The following is a 19,445-nucleotide window of genomic DNA, read 5'->3' as shown; positions in this document are numbered from 1 at the left end:
AACTTTTAGTCGAGGTTCTTAATCCACCATCCGCACAATCTTTTGTTGAAATCTCTCGTCAATTTTTCTTATCCGCCCACATCTAGGGAGGTTAGCCACAGTGCCATAGGCTTTACACTTATTGATGACACTGCGCAGGAACATTCTGGTCTTTGGAGATGGACTTGTAGCCGTGAGATTACCCATGCTTCCTCACAATTTTGCTTCTCAAGTCCTCAGACAGTTATTTGGTTTTCTTTCTTTCCTACATGCTCAATGTGGTATACACAAGGACACAGGACCGAGGTTAAGTCAATTTTAATCCGTTTTAACTGGCTGCAAGTGTGATTTAGTTATTCCCACCTCCTGTTATGTGCCACAGATAAGTAACAGGTGCTGTTAATTGCACAAATTAGACACTCATCACATGATTTTTTCAAAGGGTGCCAATACTTTTGTCTGAGTTTTGTGTAAAATGATCATGATTTAATTTTTTTCCCATTCTATTTTGTGTTTTTTTCATTGCAAGCAAAATAAATGAAGGTATTACCACGAAAGCATTTGTAATTGCAATCATTTTCTGGGAGAAATTGAGCATTATCTTACAGAATTGCAGAGGTGCCAATACTTTTGGCCAGCAGCATAAGTACTCTCCATTTACCATATAACCGGAGCATCCGATCGGATCAAAGGAATTTTTCCCATGTAAACGTAGCTAGTGAACGTTTCTGAGGTAGGAGTTTACTCATACATTTGGACTCTATGCCCGGAAAGGAAGATAAATGGATAGACAACAAATCCGTTTGAAGCTTAATTCTCAGTGAAACTCTCTGAGGTTAGTTTATTCATCACAAACTCAATACTTCTGAAAGGATTAGCCTGATTTAAAGTGACTTACGTACGTTTTCAGCGCCTTTCACACACTTGCAGTGGATCCGGTCTGCAAATTTGATCCAAACAAGGGCATTCCTTTTGTCTTTTTTAAGCTGTGGCTAAAAACCACAGCTGAAAAGAAGGTTTAACAGCGAGTAAGCAGGATACTTGCCTGCGTCCGCGCCAAACCGCGCGAAGAAATAGCCTACAAAAAAAAAAAAATCGAACTGGAAAAAAAACAAACACTTTTCAAGTACTTTTATTGTCTTTTTTTGTACAAAGAATCTCACAAAAATATTCAGCAACTGTTGCAGACGCGGGGATCACATGACCATGACAGTGTCACAAAGAGGGACGAGGAAAACTTGTTTTTTTAACACTTCAAACTCTTTCCCAACCGAGGCCTGCTGCAATAATGTCCGTCCGCTCTTAACGCACATATAAAAATATACAGATTTTTACAAAATAGCCCGCCTCTGGCTGTACTGTACATTTAACGTTCTGTTATTTACACAACCCGACGTCATTAGCCGAGACATTCGAAGCTAGACGTGACAGAAAAAGGTGCATTTTTGTGACGCGTTCACGGACCTCACTTGTGGTCTTCCTACTTCAATAAATATGATGTACAACAGGAGGAAGACCCCGTGGCGTCTCGCGTGTCGGCGTACAACATTCACATAACGGACAGGAATGAGTCACGATAACTTCAGCGCTCAAACATGGCGACTGTCTGGTTGACGATGTCAAGTTATAAAGTGATAAGCTTTGGCCGCGGATTTAGAGATTCATATCGGCCGTGCGTCATCCTCCGCCGCCGTTCCGAGTTGGGCTGCGTTGGCCACTTGGTTGCTTTCTCCTGTTTTGTCTTCGTCCTCTTCACCCTCGTCGTCCTCCTCCTCCTCCTCGTCCTCTTCCTCGTGAGGATCAGATGGGCTTTTCTTGACTTTGGCGGTTCCGGCTTTTTGTGTCTTCAGCATGGGGCAAAGCTCCATTTCGTGGATCTCCACGTCAAACGGGGTGGCGTGGGATACCGAGTTGGGAGACTTACAGCCCGCACAGCCCTGAGAAGAGAAAGACACATAGTTTAAGAAAAACAAGCAGAAAATATTTCATGTTATGAACAGTTGGACTTGAAATGATTAGAATTTGCAGCGCCAAGACAACAGGCAGATAAGGGAAAACAGATACAGGACGTCTTTTGACCACGGAAGCCCAACGTGCGTGTCATGCAGCTGAATGAGCAAGACTGACGCTGACAAGCAAGACATCTACTACAAGGCCACGTCTGCACCACCAAATCCCGCAACCAACTTTTCTGGACAGTCCAGAACAAATAGCGGGACATCTTGTCTTGCCACAAGGAGCATCTGATACGGACCGAAAAGTGTACACTTGGCACTCACGTGGCACTGAGAATGGCAAAATCCTAAATAGGGCTGCAGCCATCGAATATTTTAGTAGTCGAGTAATCGATGGACTAGTTAGTTTGAATAATCGAGTAATCGGATAAGGAAAATGAAAAAATACCTTAGCTGAGCCTCAAACGGTATTTTTTTTTTTTTTAACAAAATGAGGATCTATGTACAACAAAAGAATTGGATAACTTGCATAGAAAAAGTCCACTAGCTTAAATGCTATAAAATGCTAAAGTATTTTTTAACAATGCTCTTAAATGTTTCACACCTATTCCGACAAAAAAACGGCTAAATATACCTATAAACTAAATTATGAATGCATTAAAAAGCATAACTCATACAAAAACGTTGCTTATGTTGGTCTTAACAGGGAGCAGTTGGATTCAGCCATGTGAAAAGAGGCAGACCAGAGGGCAGTGTATCCACCCTAATCAATAAAACTAAATGCAAACACTTTCAAAATAAACCATTTCAACGCTTTTAATTAAACGAATACTCGAAGCAACAAAATTTAATTCGAATATTTTTTTCTAATCGAATACGCTAATCGTTGCAGCACTAATCCTAAACTCTCGTTGCCCTGACAACCCCGTCGACGGAAACCCTCTTGCCCAATCCACACAGAGAATCATCCTAAACAATGCCCAAATACACCCTTCTTCTGGACCACAGCCTGCCTCACCAGAGCCTTCAAAAGACAATGTTTCACTAATCGTTGTCATTTTTCTCGGGAATCTTTTGTTGACTTGTGATATGGTGACCCTGGATCCAGTTTGCCTCTTCGCCTGGGTCTCTCTGGATTGTTGCTGATTTGGAATACATTGTCAATTTGTTTTGCAGCCTTTTCCCAGCTTTTAAAATGGAGTCGGTACAATGGGTTAAGACTAAGGTGAACATGCGGAGTTTGGCCTTTTGCCGACACGGGTCGTTGGAATTGTGCTAGCGCCATTCCAGCGGTTTGGCTGGCGTCATTCCGGCAATCTGGCTAAAAGGTCAGATTCCTTCAAAGCATACGTTGCTAACAAAGTGATGCTAAAAGAATATGCTAAAATCAACTCACGGAGATGTTGATGGCTCTGGGAAGGCGTCCCGTGCGCACCCAGGGGTGCACCTGACTCAGCTCCCTCTTCTGTTCCTCGGTGAAGCGAGGCTGATGCTTCTGCATGCTCCTAAGCGCCTCGCGATCTTCACGCAGCACCGCCTCCATGTCCCTATTCAGAGAAATGGCTAAGTTTCTTCTAAGAGAGACTGATTTTGTCTGTCCGGCATACCTAATCGGCAGCTGGTAGGTCATCATGACCTTGTCGTCAGTGTTGGCCATCAGCAGCCAAATGGGGTCCTGCAGGACACACTTGATAAATTGCTCCTCGCCACCGTCGCCCCCGCCGCTCCCTGCTGGCTGCTTGCGGGCATGGTCGTTCTCTAAAGAGTCGATGCTGCCAAAATATTTGCTGGTGTGGCTGCCCTGGCTGCTACCTAGATGGGCACCGATTACACAAAAGAGTTGTATTCGCTGAGCATTAGGGAAACTTGATTTCTGACCAAAATCGGTTATCTACTGACTGGTGCCGCTGGTGCCAGAGGAGCAGCATCCGTTGGAGCCGGAGCCAGAACCTGAGGACCTCGTGCCCGATGAGCCTGATCCAGAAGCGGCAGAACCGGTTCCCGAACGCGAGTCTTCCTGGAGCAGTAGGTCCAGAAGGTCGCTTGAAGTCGACATGGCGTCGTTGTTGGACTCATTAGCTTCCCCCTATTAAGGAATGATAAGTTATAAATTCATTGCTAAAAATATGATCACTAGAAACATAAGTACGCAGATTTCCATAAAATATTTCTCTGTAACCACCAAGGGAGAACTGTGCTTACATTCTCATTGTCCTTAGCATTGTCATCAGAGTTCCTTTGATTGGTTGAACTCTGGACCCCAGCCGTCCCGCCTTGCACAGAGGGCGTAGCTTGCTGTGACCCCGCCAGCAAAGTAGCGCCCTCTAACCGATTGCTGGGCGACTCCTCCAGCTGCAACAAATTGAGGGGGGAGGAGCATCGAGACTGGAAGAGGGGTGAGTCTGCACCCTCACGGTCAGCGGGGGTCTGAGTGTAAGATTGTGGGGTGCTGCTACGAGATGCCGCACCCGTTCCAGGAATGGACACCGGGTTGCAAACTGGAACCGGGGCCGGGGTTGCGCTGGGATAGTTAAAGTTTTGGCTGAAGAACTGTAAGGGGGCGGAGCCTTGCTGAGTTATAGCCGCCCCCATAGGAGGAAACATGTAGTTGGGGAGAACCAAGGCCATCATGGGGGGAACCATCTGAGTCGGAGGGAAACGCGACGGATCCGGGACAGTTAAGGGCTGAGGGAGCGGAGGGTAGACCGGGTAGAATGGAACCATTCCAGGTGCGAACGGGGTCGAGGGAATGTTGGGCTGAGAGCAAACCGACGGCCAGGAGGAGGAGGTTGTCGGGGCTCCCGGCGGCACGTCGAGAGGCCCGACAGTCGATCTGTTTCGGGGGTCTCTGTGCATCCCGAGAGAGCTGTGCTGGTCGGATGACTCCTGGTGCTTGAGTCTCTTCCCGCCACGGCCGCGTCTGTGACTGGAGCCTCCCCCTGCGGCTGGGTAGTCCCGAGAACAACGCACCCCTGAAGGACACGTGATCAGGAGAAAATAGATTCAGTTAATGCCATTTTCTGCCAAAGTTAAGAATTCGGCAAACTACCTCGTGCTAGAGGGTTGGCAGTAGGCGTGTGACAGCGCACGGTCGAAGACGCCGTCTGATCGAAGACGCGCAATTTGCTGAGGTCCTTGAATCGGTCGAGGAAGGCCTGCTCCTCCTGCTGCGTGTGCGCTGACAGCACCTCCTTCGTCAGGCCCAGCCGGCCGCCCCCACCTGCCAATCCTGCGCCACCCACGCCATGCCGGCTGTCCCTTTCTGGCTGAGTGGTCTGCGGGGCTTGAGACGGTTGAGGTGGCGGTGCAATGGGAGGAGGAGGGGGAGGAGGAGGAGGAGGAGGGGGAGTACAGATCGTAGGTGGGCCACTAGAGGGTGCAATTGGAGTGAGGATAGGAGGAGCATGTGTTGGAGTTGTTGGGGCCTCCTCCATCACGATATCTGTCAAAAACCAGACAGGTTTCAGACAACAACAACAACAAAAAGTTTGCCAAGAATTAGGTTGTTTTGAGTTGCAGAGGTATAGTTCACTCTTCTCCAAAGTCAAGGTATCACATATCAAAGTCCAACCTGATTCAGGCGGTTTCTTGTCTCCCACATGCACTATGGTGCTACTGAAGCTACACTGGGACGTGACCGAGGCCACACTCTCTGCCTTCATGGCCAACGTCAGTGGGGGCAAAGGAGGGGCTTCGCCTACCAGGCTAACTGCCGCACCTGTGCGACCAAGTGACACATGTGCTATAACTGCCACTTGTTCAGAGGAGCATGCACTCATACAAACTTAAGCACAAACCTTTAGCATTTCCGCCCGCCTCCAGCTGTTTGTCGTCATCAGAAGCTGATGTGCCGGAGGAGGAGCCACACTTCCTTTTGATTGTATTAGGGATGTTACAGCTCTCCAGGTATCTGGAGTGTGTGGTCAAGAGAGTCAGTAAATTCTGGGCAAACAAAACTGGATTTGTGATTAATACCTTATAATACTGTCTAGACAGTTGATCTGCTGGTAGGAATATCCAGGCGGGGACTCTTTTTGTACAAGCGGTGTAGGCAGCAGATCCTTTGGTGCTTTGGTCATGTCAGAGATGAGGCCTCTAACGGGGTCTTGGTTGATTGCTCTGAGGTTGTTTGTGGCAACTTCGATAGATAAAAGTAAAACTTCAGACACTCTTCACGGTGAGTTTTGTTAAATGACCTCTGTCTTTTTTTAAACATTACCCGTGCCGGCGTTTTTTCTAGGTGGCAGCCTGTTCCGAGACTCGATGAAGACCTGCTGGCCGTTCGTCTTGACCATGTGAACATCTTTGCAGATCTGTTGGAAGGTCATCTGAAACAACCAAATGCAAAACAGCCAATTTTAACTCCTTAGCTCATAGGTGTCAAACCAATTCCACAAAGAGCCAAGTGGGTGCTGGATTTTATTCCAACTGATACCGCGCAAACAGTTGAACCAATGAATTTTCTGTTGAAACAAGCAGCAACTGACAAAGTTTAACTGATTACCCATATAAGAAACCAGATTGGTCATAAGGGGTCCTCTTCATTGGTTGGAAAGAAAACCTACACCCACTTGGCCCTTTATGGAGTCAGTTTGACACCAGTGCCTTAGATCACCGGTGTCAAACCGATTCCAGAAAGGGCCTAGTGCAGGGTTCACTAAATCCGGACCTCGGTGCCACTTTTCCTGTCGTGTTTTCCACGTCTCTCTCCCCTAACACACCTGAATCAAATGATTATGTCATCACCAACCTCTCCAGAAGCCTGATAATGATCCTGATTATTTTGATTCAGGTGTGTTGGAGGAAGGAGACATGGAAAACACGACAGGGAAAGTGGCATTGAGGTCCAGATTTAGTGAACCCTGGCCTAGTGGGTGCAGGTTTGCTTTCCAACCAATGAAGAGGACACCTTTTCACCAATTAAATCTTTTACATGTGTAATCAGTTAAACTTTGTCAGGTGCTGCTTGTTTCAACAGGAAGTTCATTGGTTAAACTCTCTACGCGTTATCGGTTGGAACAAAATCCAGCACCCACTAGGCCCTTTCTGGAATCGGTTTGACACCAGTGCCTTAGATCAGGGGTGGGCAAACCGGTCCTCGAGGGCTGCAGTGGGTCCTGGTCTTTGTTCCAACTGAGCCAACACAGATAGTTTAACCAATGAGGTTTCAGCAGAAATGAGAAGCACCTGACAGCAATCGACTGATTGCACTTGTAAAACAGCAGATTGGTGAAAAGGTGTCCTCTTAATGGGTTGCAACAAAAACCTGCACCTACTGCGGCCCTTTGTGGAATAGTTTGCCCACCCCTGCCTTAGATGGTCCTGAGTTTGTCATGTTATCAGTTCACCACCAAACTCTCCAAACTTACAGGTTTGTGCAAAGCAACTGCAGCAACGGCTTCATCCATGGCGGGTCCGTTGCTCTCACTGGAGGATGTGGCCGAGGCACTGAGATGCTGCGGGTGGGAGTGGTGCGAGCCCCGTGACCCGCTGGAACCCAATGAGCTGTATCCCTGAGAACCGCCACTGTGCACCGGCTGCACCAGAAGACGGTGGATCTGCTCGCTGAGCTGCACTACGTCGGGTGTGGTGGCGCGACCTTCGCAACCCTGCGCTGTGAACACGTCTTCGTTCAGCGGGCTCCTGGAAATGGAATGAAAGGTGCGTTTCGGGTTATGACATTGTCACTTTTTGTCAGGCCGGCAGCGTCGGACGCTTACGTTCTGACTTTGTGGCGCCCTACGATGAAGGCCACTTTGCGACTCCAAGGATTGACAAAGGAAGACCAGCTGGTGTCGATGGTTAAGTATTCCCCGCTGCGGGCGCACATCCTCAACGGTGAATACTCAAACGGCTGGCCGGCAAACTGAAATACTGTGGGGAAAAGACATTTACAGATGACCATGCATGCAGAGATTAGGCAAGATCATTTAAAGAAGCAGTCCGCTCACTTTTCTCATGTATGGCCACCAGAGTAGGTCTGTCTTCGGGGTGGATGTAGAGCAGGGTTGGGGTTCCCACCAAGTCCTGTGGCAGGTATCCCAACAAAGGTACCGCCCTGCACGTAGAATATGCATGGTTACATGACAAAATGACACTGAACGAAACCAGCATGGCATCAAGTAGGGCGCAGATCTCTGCCAAAAGAGCGCCAGAAGGCAAAACAGACGTCAAGGCTTCGCAAACTGACCTCTCATCTACTTCCTGGAAGAGGCAGCTGGGAGTGTGACTGGTTGTGAAGATCCTCTTGTCTGGAGGGATCCGAGGTGCTGATGAGAAAAGATGCCAAAGGGTTGGGGTGGGCTCATGTTGAGACACATGCCGAGAGCTCACATGTCGCCAGTCACATATCGCGCCCCATGTTGTGGATGAGATACGGCAAATTAATTAGCGTATTTTAAATGGGTGAGATTTTCTGCTGTTGCGTGAGGAAAATGTGTGAGGTTATATAAACATGTCTACTGCTTACAGTGCACTCATTACAGTAATGCCTGTACCGATCATTCTGCACAGTGTGGCAGTACTAGGTGTCAGGGACAAATTATGAAACGAGCTGTAAAGTGGGGCAAATAAGTATTTAGTCAACCACCAATTGTGCAAGTTCTCCTACTTGAAAGATTAGAGAGTCCTGTAATTGTCAACATGGTTAAACCTCAATCATGAGAGACAGAATGTGGGGGAAAAAAAAAAACAGAAAATCACATTGTTTGATTTTCAAAGAATTTCTCTCCAAATTAAAGTGGAAAATACATATTTGGTCACCTATAAACAAGCAAGATTTCTGGCTGTCAAAGAGGTCTAACTTCTTCTAATGAGGCTCCACTAGTTACCTGTATTAATGGCACCTGTTTTAACTCATTATCGGTATAAAAGACACCTGTCCACAACCTCAGTCAGTCACACTACAAACTCCACTATGGCCAAGACCAAAGAGCTGTCGAAGAACACCAGAGACAAAATTGTAGACCTGCACCAGGCTGGGAAGACTGAATCTGCAATTGGTAAAATGCTTGGTGTAACAAAATTTACTGTGGGACATACTAGACCACTGATAAGCTCCCTTGATCTGGGGCTCCATGCAAGATCTCACCCCGTGGCGTCAAAATGATAACAAGAACGGTGAGCAAAAATCCCAGAACCACACGGGGGGACCTAGTGAATGACCTACAGAGAGCTGGGACCACAGTAACAAAGGCTACTATCAGTAACACAATGCACCGCCAGGGAATCAAACCCTGCACTGCCAGATGTGTCCCCCTGCTGAAGAAAGTACACAACCAGGCCCGTCTGCGGTTCGCTAGAGAGAGATGATCCAGAAGGGAACTGGGAGAATGTGTTATGGTCAGATGAAACCAAAATAGAACTTTTTGGTAGAAACACAGGTTCTCGTGTTTGGAGGAGAAAGAATACTGAATTGGATCCGAACACCATACCCACTGTGAAGCATGGGGGTGGAAACATCAAGCTTTGGGGCTATTTTTCTGCAAAGGGACTAGGACGACTGAACTGTGTAAAGGAAAGAATGAATGGGGCCATGTATCAAGAGATTTTGAGTGAAAATCTCCTTCCATTAGCATGGGCATTGAAAATGAGACGTGGCTGGGTCTTTCAGCATGACAATGATCCCAAAAACACAGCCAGGGCAACAAAGAAGTGGCTTCATAAAAAGCATTTCAAGGTCCTGGAGTGGCCTTGCCAGTCCCTAGATCTCAACCCCATAGAAAATCTTTGGAGCGAGTTGAAAGTCCGTGTTGCCCAACGACAGCCCCAAAACATCACTGCTCTAGAGGAGATCTGCATGGAGGAATGGGCCAAAATACCAGCAACAGTGTGTGATTTCTTTCCACCAAGCGAAGAGTTACAGAACACGTTTGGCCTCTGTTATTGCCAACAAAGGGTACATAACAAATTATTGAGATGAACTTTTGGTATCGACCAAATACTTATTTTCCACCATGATTTGCAAATAAATTCTTTAAAAATCAAACAATGTGATTTTCTGTTTTTTCCACATTCTGACTCTCATGGTTGAGGTTCACCCATGATGACAATTACAGGCCTCTCTAATATTTTCAAGTGGGAGAACTTGCACAATTAGTGGTTGACTAAATACTTATTTGCCCCACTGTATATGTTTAATTCGTTCAATTACAAGGTAAATAGTACCCTCGTAGCCAGAGTGGACCCTTTCTGCGATGAGCAGGCAACAGGGTTGTGGCTCAGCGGTATCCGAATCTCTGATGGTGAGCTGGTAGGGCGTCAGGCGAAAAGGATAATAGCGCATCTCGCCACCTTGCGTCCGGTTGGCACTGATTCTACAGAACATGGACTTCTCCTGAGTGCAGTCCAGAGCTGGAGAGGCTGTGTAAGGAGACAGTCAAACGTGATTACCTGACCAAAGGAAGACGTTCTCGGCTTGAGGTCTCAGCTCACCAGATCCGATGCAGGAGGCCCACAGTGGCAGTCGGCACGGCGCCGTGCCACTGTAGAAAGTGCTGATGTCTTGCGGAGCCAAAAGTTCCGAAAACATCGTGCCCTGGAGACACTCTGGCTTGCAGCGCAACACTGACGATCCCTGAGGTGACACGTACACCACCTTCCCAGACAGGAATGATACCGCCATTGAGAATGTGTCCTGCAAAGAGAAGTGCAGCCGTGTAAGATGTTTAGGTCAAACTGAGGCTGATGAATATCTCCTATCTGATGGATGAACTCACTGTGTTCTTCAGGGTGTATTCTGAAGTGATGTTGTCCAGCTCCTCGATTGTGAAGGCGGACAAGTCGAGGCTACAACCGTGACACTCTTCCACACTCCACTGGTGATAGTACTCCTTGTTGGCTGGATCCATAAAATAACACTACATCAGCATGGTAGAGTAGTTGTTTCATGGTTTTTGCATAAGGCAAAACGGGATCTCACCTCGGACTTGTCTGACACACTGCAGGGCGTATTTAAGCGCATTCAGGGTGCTGGAGTGGCCCTTGGACTTGCGCTCAGCTGGCAAACGGAGCTTTAGCTCCTTGATGGCCTTCATGAGCTCCTTCTGGGTCTGCACTCTTGCCGACTGGTTGCTACTGCAACCAGAGGTGGAGGGCGGATCGTGTTCGGAGCTGGTAGACAGCAGGCTGTAGGCCAGGGAGCCACTTGGAGGTGACAGGCTTTGCGAGTTGGAGCTCTTTTGACTCTCCGTGGTTTCCAGCATCATGCCGGAGTCCTTTCCATTGGATGAACTGTGTGAGCTGCGTGTGGACTGGCGTCCCCGGGAGCCCGTCTCCCTCTCCGTGCCGCCCTCGCTCTCCCTCTCGCCAGAGTCGTTCCCGCTGGAGAGTCCGTCCATGTCGTCAGAGTTGGGCCCCCTCTGATCGCCAGCTCCAGAACCTTCACTGGGGGACGACCCACCCCTGTTTCCCTGCTCTGGAGCGGGGACATTGGCAACAGTGCTTTTTGCAGACTTCGAATCGGCCTCCCGGTCCTCGTCATCTTTCTCGGTAGCCCTCTGCACCCGCCCTCGGGCGTTGCTACTGGCCGCTGATTGAGAGATGTCATAACTCATACTAGACTAGGATGAGGCTCGCACCACTTCTTTTGAAGTGTCAGCCGAGGGACGAGTTCAACACAGCGACTACTTAAGTGGGACTACTATGTGCGTACAAATGAATCATAGCTGGTGGCTGCATGGTGAAATCAACTAAGTGGAGAAAGTCATGGTTTCTTCTATAAAAATAAGTGTGGTTAATGAAAATCTGCTCCTCCTGTTAGCTTCTCGGCAGAAGCCGACACTAGTTTCACTGTATCTGGTCCTTTCACCTCCTGAAATTTGCTTGCAGGCAATGCGAGAGCCACCTAAGAAGACAGAAATAAACAGAATTGAAAAAAGTGAGGACCTCACTTGTTGTTGCCCAACGATTCGCGTGCTTAGGCTGCTATCTGCCAAGGACTACAGAGATGAAAACAAGATGGTTAATCATCATGTTGGCCCTCTTGTAACGGCGGCTGTGACATGTTGACACTGTGGTTCAGAACGCTTGTCCTTTTGTCCAGATTAACAGCAAAGTAAAGGCTTTTGAGAATAGGTGCGCTCCTATTTCCGAGCAGCAAATGCGTATGCTCGTATCTCATTATAGAACATGTGTACAAGCGTTAGTGTCCAAATTAAATAGGACACTTTCCCGTCGTCATGGCTTAGTCCCCTTTGACCTAGAGGACAATCAATACAACCAGGAGGAGGGACTGTCCGTAATACTTAATCTGCCCCAATAAACAGAGGTTTGCATCCTTAGGTATATATCGGGATTGCACCTACGCAAGTAAAAATCTATTGCTATTTATTCCTACAGTGAGGAAGACGCCCCGTAATCCCTTAAATCCTAAAGACGCAACCAGAAGACAACCCAGGCGTCACTACTTTCCAATTTATACACTTGCATGACCCAACAAATCCAGTTTTAGATACAGAATTTGGTGTGTACGCCTCTTGAGACGTCACCACGACTGTCCAACAGGTGCTAGAGCATCAAGAGTGGGCACAAAAATAACCTTAACAGGCGACCGAGCAAATTAGCCAGGACATATGCAAGTGGTGTTTGAGTGGGTGTCCAGTCCCGTTGTCATCCATGCAGACTTCCACGGGTCATGATGTGAAAGACATAAGTGAGGGTCAAAGCAAACCCACCCACTCACCGGAAACTCACCATTTAAGACGGGCACATGTCCTCTTATAGTATGGACATATGAGAATCAGTAAGATTTTTTCTTTCGCAACGCCAGAAAGAGGGTGCTAATTTTTCACCGATTCCATATCAGTTTGATATGTGTCAAAAATAACTCGACCTTCCCTTTGTCATTCAGCTGACATATATTTCTGACACATGTACATGTGATAAGACAACGTCCCGCTTGTGTACGCCGCCGATGTGACACAGGCCCTTGCAGCAAACACAGCACGGTACATGACTTGTGATGTATTTCCCAGCTGTGCTTTGCAAAAGGTTCATGTGCTTGTACTTAATTTTAAATGAACTCTTTTCAAATGGATTTCGAGGTCAACTAGTGGTTTTCATTAGTTTTTAACATTTTCATGGCTGACAGTCACCTACTGCTACAGACCCGAGCACCCGCCCAGGCACGTGTACGCGGCAGTGTTTTCCACAGTGGGTCACCAGCTCCTGATTGGCTGGCTTTCTGGACCAATCGGAAGCTTCGTCACTGGCTGCTCTCAGCTCCGCCCCTACGCCCTGCTCGGCTGTGTGCGCCACTAGCGGCCTGTACATCTGCTGATCCCAGACCAGCAACTTCTTTTCCACCCCCCAACAGTAAAAATCTGTTTACTACAGTGAAATTGACAGTTCCAATTAATATATGCTCACTAAATGTTGTATATACAAAAAAGCAATGCAAATGAAGATTTTTGCAGCACAATGCAAATGAACGCAGATTTGAGTGCAGTTGTGCACAAATTGTGCAGTAATTAAAAGCTTTTATGGGGTACATCATTTGATCGAGGATCTTAAAAGAACATTTCAAGTTATCAGCAACAACAAGGCATATTTTTGTTGGTAATAAATCAGTGTGCATACCAGATTCGGTCACACGTCACGTTAGAAGTCAATGTGGTTAAAGTACAGTGTAGCTTCAAATATCATTGATATGTTGATTTTTACACTAAAATGCAGATTTACACTTAATTTTCCGAGCTATAGTAAAAGCCAATTGAGAGTCAATCAATGTCAGACGCAAAACAGTGTCCATCACAATCAGTAGGCACATTACACGTTAAAAAGAACACCGTTAAGTCCGACGCTCACGTTATTCTGTGAAATAACAAACGTAATAAATTGTTATTACACTGACTATTACACTGTTAGCGTGTTAGCATGCTAACCAACCAAAACTGGACCCGAAATCAAAAGCGACTACGTACCTTTTTGATAGTCTGAACAAAATAAATCAGACCAGGTTATATTCCAGGTTGAAGTGTCCCCAAAAAGCACAAACCGGACAAAACTGACCGAGTGTTTTCAGATGCGTCTTCTCACTGGACATTTTTCGATTCCCTGACGTCCCAACCCCCAAACAGGAGTGTACGCGCAGCAACACACGTGAGAATGCATCGGCGAGCGAGTGCGACGCTGTGATTGGACGTCGTGACAGCTCGGGTGACGCCCACGACTGAAGCCGAACGCGTTTCATTGGACGAGAGGGGCGGGGCTCACAGCACGAGGCTCGCTGGTCACGTTGCAATGTGAGTGGTCCTGAGTTCATTTCCCAACAGCGCCGAAACGTGACAGGGCGGGGCCATTGTTTTACAGATACCGTAATATCAAAAATGCGAAGTCCTAACAAATCTAAAACAGCATTTTCCTTGCGTTTTGCTTCATAATTTCCATTTTAATCTTGCTTGCTCTTCTTAAACAACTTCAAATGACTTGGGTAACCTTTGTATCGTTCTTTTTGAGGGTACATATTGCGAGGGGCGTTTTCTACTGCGCGTGAATAGCGTTATTACGAAGAGTGCAGACACATTTCAACGTGCTGTAAAAAGCTGACGTCATTGGTTCTTTTCTGCTGTTCACAAACACGTGGAAGGCGGTGTGGTGGCCTCTGTGGCTGTAAACAGACGAGATGTAGGGCATTTCGAGCCACGTCAGTGTGCAAATTTGGAAGACATGCCCAATAACACCATGTTAAATCAACACATTTGTTTTTACACGGTTTTATTGACGCCAACAGCCACATTTTCTTTTTTAATGACCAGGCTAAATGGTTTATAACTGTTAGTGGCAGACAGTGAGTTAGTTGTAATATGTCATAGTTATTGCGTGGTCGATGTAAAAACAGCAAATTTGGTTTGGAGGGGTGATTCATTTATTGTCCATGGGAGCAAGGATTCATCAGTAATGGGAGTATAACGTCGCATTCATTGATATATGGCTCCATCTGCTGGTTCCTAAACGATTGTGCGTCATGAAGTTAAAAATACGCATAGAGTGCAGTAATACCTCAATTTTCGCGGTTAATGGGGACCAAAACCCGCCGCGATAAGTGAAAAACCGCGAAATAAGTAAAAAAAAAAAAGATTTTTTTGGGGTGTTCAATCATGGGCTTTGATGAATGCTTATGACGGATGTCATTTACTCATTCACTCCCAGCCATTTTCACCGGAGCAAGGCCCTTCGCTCACGGCCGTTTTACTGGACTGATTTTGCAAGGCTCGCAGAAAATTCTGTTCTATTGCTATATAAACATGGAACCCACCAAAAGAAAGACTGTTCTTTCAGCAGAAAAAAAGTTACTTCATATCTTTTTCCATTCTTTAGAAATCAGCATTAGAAAATAGCTTAGTTGGAGCAATTTAACAGAAATGGAGTTTTTTTGTGAAAGCATACATTTCAAACATAACTTTGACTTATGCAAAGCTATTTTTTGCTTTAGTTACATCCCAAACATCTGAATAATGTTTTCTTTTTACAAAATAAGATAAACAAGAGAAATAGAGCTTTTGATAACAAAGTAACAATTTATTTACACATAACTGAAAGATGACGCTGTTCTGGCCGCAAAAGCCGGTTAAACTTTTCCCTCATTGCCGTCTGTCACATAAAGATGAATTTTTTTGAGTCTGCGGGCTCTGCTCGCGAGCAGCATGGACTCAAAGGCATCGTCCGCTGCACTAGTGGTCCCGGTCGTTCTGCTCGGTTGTCCAGCGCCTGGCATCCCGGGCGTCCTACCGGTTGTTCTGCTCTGTTGTCCGCTGCCTGGCATCCATTCGGTCGTCTTCCACTGGCGCCCGGCCATGCGGCTTGGCCGTTCGTTGCCATTTAATCGGGTTGCGGGTCTTACCAAATGCGCTACAGACCTCCAGTGGCCAGTTTTATTGCTTTAAAATTGATTTTCAGCTTTGTGCTTTGGAGCTAAATTGAATCACGATGTTGTTTTTGAAAGAAAAAAAAAAAAACGTAAAAGACGTAAAAATACATCTTTGGGACACTGAAAATTAAAAAAAGAACATATTTATACGTTTTTGGGAGCAAATGAGTTAAGTATCATTTGGCAAATGATGTCACTAACTCCATTTATGTCCAGTGCGGATCTTTTACAGCTGTTCAAAAGTGAGATCGTTAGCTGGATTACACAAAAATACATCTGTTATAAGCATTCATTAATGCTCATTGCAGCGTCATGTCATAATTGTGATGGTCTTATGACAGTCTTATGGCACCAATGTCAAATGAAGTGTTTCCAAATTCCATAAATGTCAATTAATGAAACAACTAGAACAGTAACTGAAGAACTAATTAGCATAGAACATGAATTTTGATTTGTTATTTACATCTGTAGAGCCGCAATGCATGCTAGCAGGCATGTTGGACGGCAACAGTGTTGACAGCAGGTGGCAGGAGAGGTTGACTGTCTCCCCCAAGGGAGCATTGATGGCTAAATGAAGCTTCTTGAAGCAATGAAGCTTTGCAGCCAATTGGTTCAAAGCTTCATTTGGTCTTATTACAATCTTATGGCGCCACTGTCAAAGTGTTACCAAATTCCATAACTAGGATTTTACGAAACACCTAGAACAGTAAATGAATAAAAAAATTAGCATAGACCCTGAATTTTGATTTGTCATTTACATTTGTAGCGCTGCAATGCATGCTAGCAGGCATGTTGGACGACAACAGTGATGGGAACGGCAGTGAAGGAACAGTGTTGACAGCAGGTGGCAACAGACGTCGACTGTCTCCCCCAAGAGAACAGTGATGACCAAATGAAGCTTCTTGAAGCAATGAAGTTCTGCAGCCAATTGGTTCAAAGCTTAATGGTGGTTCATTTGGTCTCATGACAGTCTTATGATGCCACTGTGAAATAGTGTAAGCAAATTCCAAAACTAGCAATTAATGAAACACCTAGAACAGTAACCGAAGAAATAATTGGCATAAAACATGAATTTTGAAATCTTATGTACATCTGTAGCACCGCAATGCATGCTAGCAGGTATGTTGGACGACAACAGTGTTGACAGCAGGTGGCAGCAGTGGTTGACTGTCTGTTGTTTCATTAACTGCTAGTTATGGAATTCGGTAACACCTTTTTTGTCAGTGGCGTCATAAGACTGTAATAAGACTAAATGAACCAACATGAAGCTTGGAACCAATTGGCTGCAAAACTTCATTGCTTCAAGAAGTTTCATTTGGCCATCATTGCCGAATGATATCAACAGGTAATACTTTATTTGACAGCGGCATTATAAGACTATCACAAGACCAAATGAACCACCATGAAGCTTTGAACCAATTGGCTGCAAAACTTGATTGCTTCAAGAAGCTTCATTTGGCCATCACTGTTCTCTTGGGGGAGACAGTCAACCTCTGCTTCCACCTGCTGTCAACATTGTTGTTGTTCAACATGCCTGCTAGCATGCATTGCGGCGTTACAGATGTAAATAACAAATCAAAATTCATGTTCTATGCTAATTATTGTGTTTCGTTAAATGCTAGTTATTGAATTTGGTAACACTTTATTTGACAGTGGCGTTATGAGACCAAATGAACCGCCATGAAGCTTTGAACCAATTGGCTGCATAATTTCATTGCTTCAAGAAGCTTCATTTGGCCATCACTTTTCTCTGGGGGAGACAGTCAACCTCTGCTGCCACCTGCTGTCAACACTGTTGTCGTCCAATATGCCTGCTAGCGTGCATTTTGGCGCTAAAGATGTAAATGACAAATCAAAATTCATATTGTATGCTAATTATTTCTTCAGTTGCTGTTCTACTTGTTTCATTGATTGCTAGTTATGGAATTTGGTGACACTTTATTTGACAGTGGTGTCATAAGACCAAATGAACCGCCATGAAGCTTTGAACCAATTGGCTGCAAAATTTCATTGCTTCAAGAAGCTTCATTTGGCCACCACTGTTCTCTCGGGGGAGACAGTCAACCTCTGCTGCCACCTGCTGTCAACACTGTTGTCGTCCAACGTGCCTACCAGCATGCATTGCGGCTTTACAGATGTAAATGACGAATCAAAATTTAGGTTCTATGCTAATTATTTCTTCAATTACTGATCTAGTTGTTTCATTAACTGCTAGTTATTGAATTTGATAACACTTTATTTGACAGTGGCGTTATGAAACCAAATGAACCACCATGAAGCTTGAACCAATTGGCTGCAAAACTTAATTGCTTCAAGAAGCTTCATTTGGCCATCACTGTTCTCTTGGGGGAGACAGTCAACGTCTGCTGCCACCTGCTGTCAACACAGTTGTCATCCAACATGCCTGCTAGCATGCATTGCGGCGTTACAGATGTAAATGATAGGGCTGTCAAACGATTAAAATTTTTAATCGAGTTAATTACAGCTTAAAAATTAATTAATCGTAATTAATCGCAATTAATCGCAATTCAAACCATCTATAAAATATGCCATATTTTTCTGTAAATTATTGTTGGAATGGAAAGATAAGGCACAAGATGGATATATACATTCAACATACGGTACATAAGGACTGTATTTGTTTATTATAACAAATCAACAAGATGGCATTAACATTATTAACATTCTGTTAAAGCGATCCATGGATACAAAGACTCGTAGTTCTTAAAAAAAAAAAAAATTGTTAGTACAAGTTATAGAAATTTTGTATTAAAACCCCTCTTAATGTTTTCGTTTTAATTAAATTTGTAAAATTTTCAATCAAAAAATAAACTAGTAGCCCGCCATTGATGTCAATAATTACACAATGCTGATGGGAACTGAAGCCTATAAAATCAGTCGCACCCAAGCGCCAGCAGAGGGCGGCAAAACTCCATAGACACAACAAGTGAGCGTTTCACTGCACTATCATTTAAATCTGTCTGAGCGGGCCATCTGCGTTAATTGCGTCAAATTTTTTAACGTGATTAATTAAAAAAATTAATTAACGCCCGTTAACGCGATAATTTTGACAGCCCTAGTAAATGACAAATCAAAATTCAGGTTCTATGCTTATTATTTCTTCTGTTACTGTTCTACTTGTTTCATTAATTGCTAGTTAAGGAATTTGGTGACACTTGATTTGACAGTGGCGTCATAAGACCAAATGAACCGCCACGAAGCTTTGAATCAATTGGCTGCACTATTCCATTGGTTCAAGAAACTTCATTTGGTCATCACTGTCTTTTGGTGTAAATATCCCATGATGCAGTGAGGACAGCTGCGGCTTATAGCCCTGTGCGGCTTATCTATGGGGGGGGAAATGCCATTTTCGTGTCAAATTTGGTGGCTTATAGTGAAGTGCGCCTTATAGTGCGAAAATTACGGTACTTTGTTTCAATCCACCACTGAAAAAAACAGTTCATTTTCCAAGCAACTCTGGTTTGTTTATCACCATGAACTTTACTTTAAACAAATATTTCATCCAATAAATATGCAGCCAGGGTGTCTTTGATTTGCAAATGTTGAAATGTTGTCTTGCAACAACAAAAAAGATGCCTGTCACTTTAAGAGCAGGGCGTGTCCGCTGCACTGGAATCAGGAAG

The 19,445-nt window shown here is 45.2% G+C and overlaps 1 protein-coding gene across 1 annotated transcript; it reads right to left on the bottom strand.

The window, feature by feature from the left end:
- Positions 1 to 1,081: 1,081 nt before the first annotated feature.
- per1b (period circadian clock 1b) lies at positions 1,082 to 14,009 on the bottom strand. The gene is made up of 19 exons (XM_057856004.1): positions 13,856 to 14,009; positions 10,855 to 11,778; positions 10,652 to 10,773; positions 10,368 to 10,569; positions 10,101 to 10,295; positions 8,125 to 8,203; positions 7,886 to 7,992; positions 7,655 to 7,808; positions 7,304 to 7,577; positions 6,154 to 6,262; positions 5,910 to 6,072; positions 5,732 to 5,844; positions 5,506 to 5,652; positions 4,984 to 5,376; positions 4,137 to 4,906; positions 3,834 to 4,020; positions 3,542 to 3,746; positions 3,331 to 3,481; positions 1,082 to 1,916 (listed from the first exon to the last, which is right to left on the bottom strand). The coding sequence occupies exons 2-19, from the start codon at positions 11,486 to 11,488 to the stop codon at positions 1,641 to 1,643; spliced, it is 4,281 nt and encodes a 1,426-aa protein (XP_057711987.1). The 5' UTR covers positions 11,489 to 11,778; positions 13,856 to 14,009; the 3' UTR covers positions 1,082 to 1,640.
- Between the last annotated feature and the right edge of the window lie 5,436 nt (positions 14,010 to 19,445).

Source organism: Corythoichthys intestinalis, chromosome 13 (assembly GCF_030265065.1).
Source record: "Corythoichthys intestinalis isolate RoL2023-P3 chromosome 13, ASM3026506v1, whole genome shotgun sequence".
NCBI classification, from domain to species: Eukaryota; Metazoa; Chordata; class Actinopteri; order Syngnathiformes; family Syngnathidae; genus Corythoichthys; species Corythoichthys intestinalis.
Note: the sequence above shows the minus strand (reverse complement) of the source record. Positions and strands in the feature narration are given on the sequence as shown.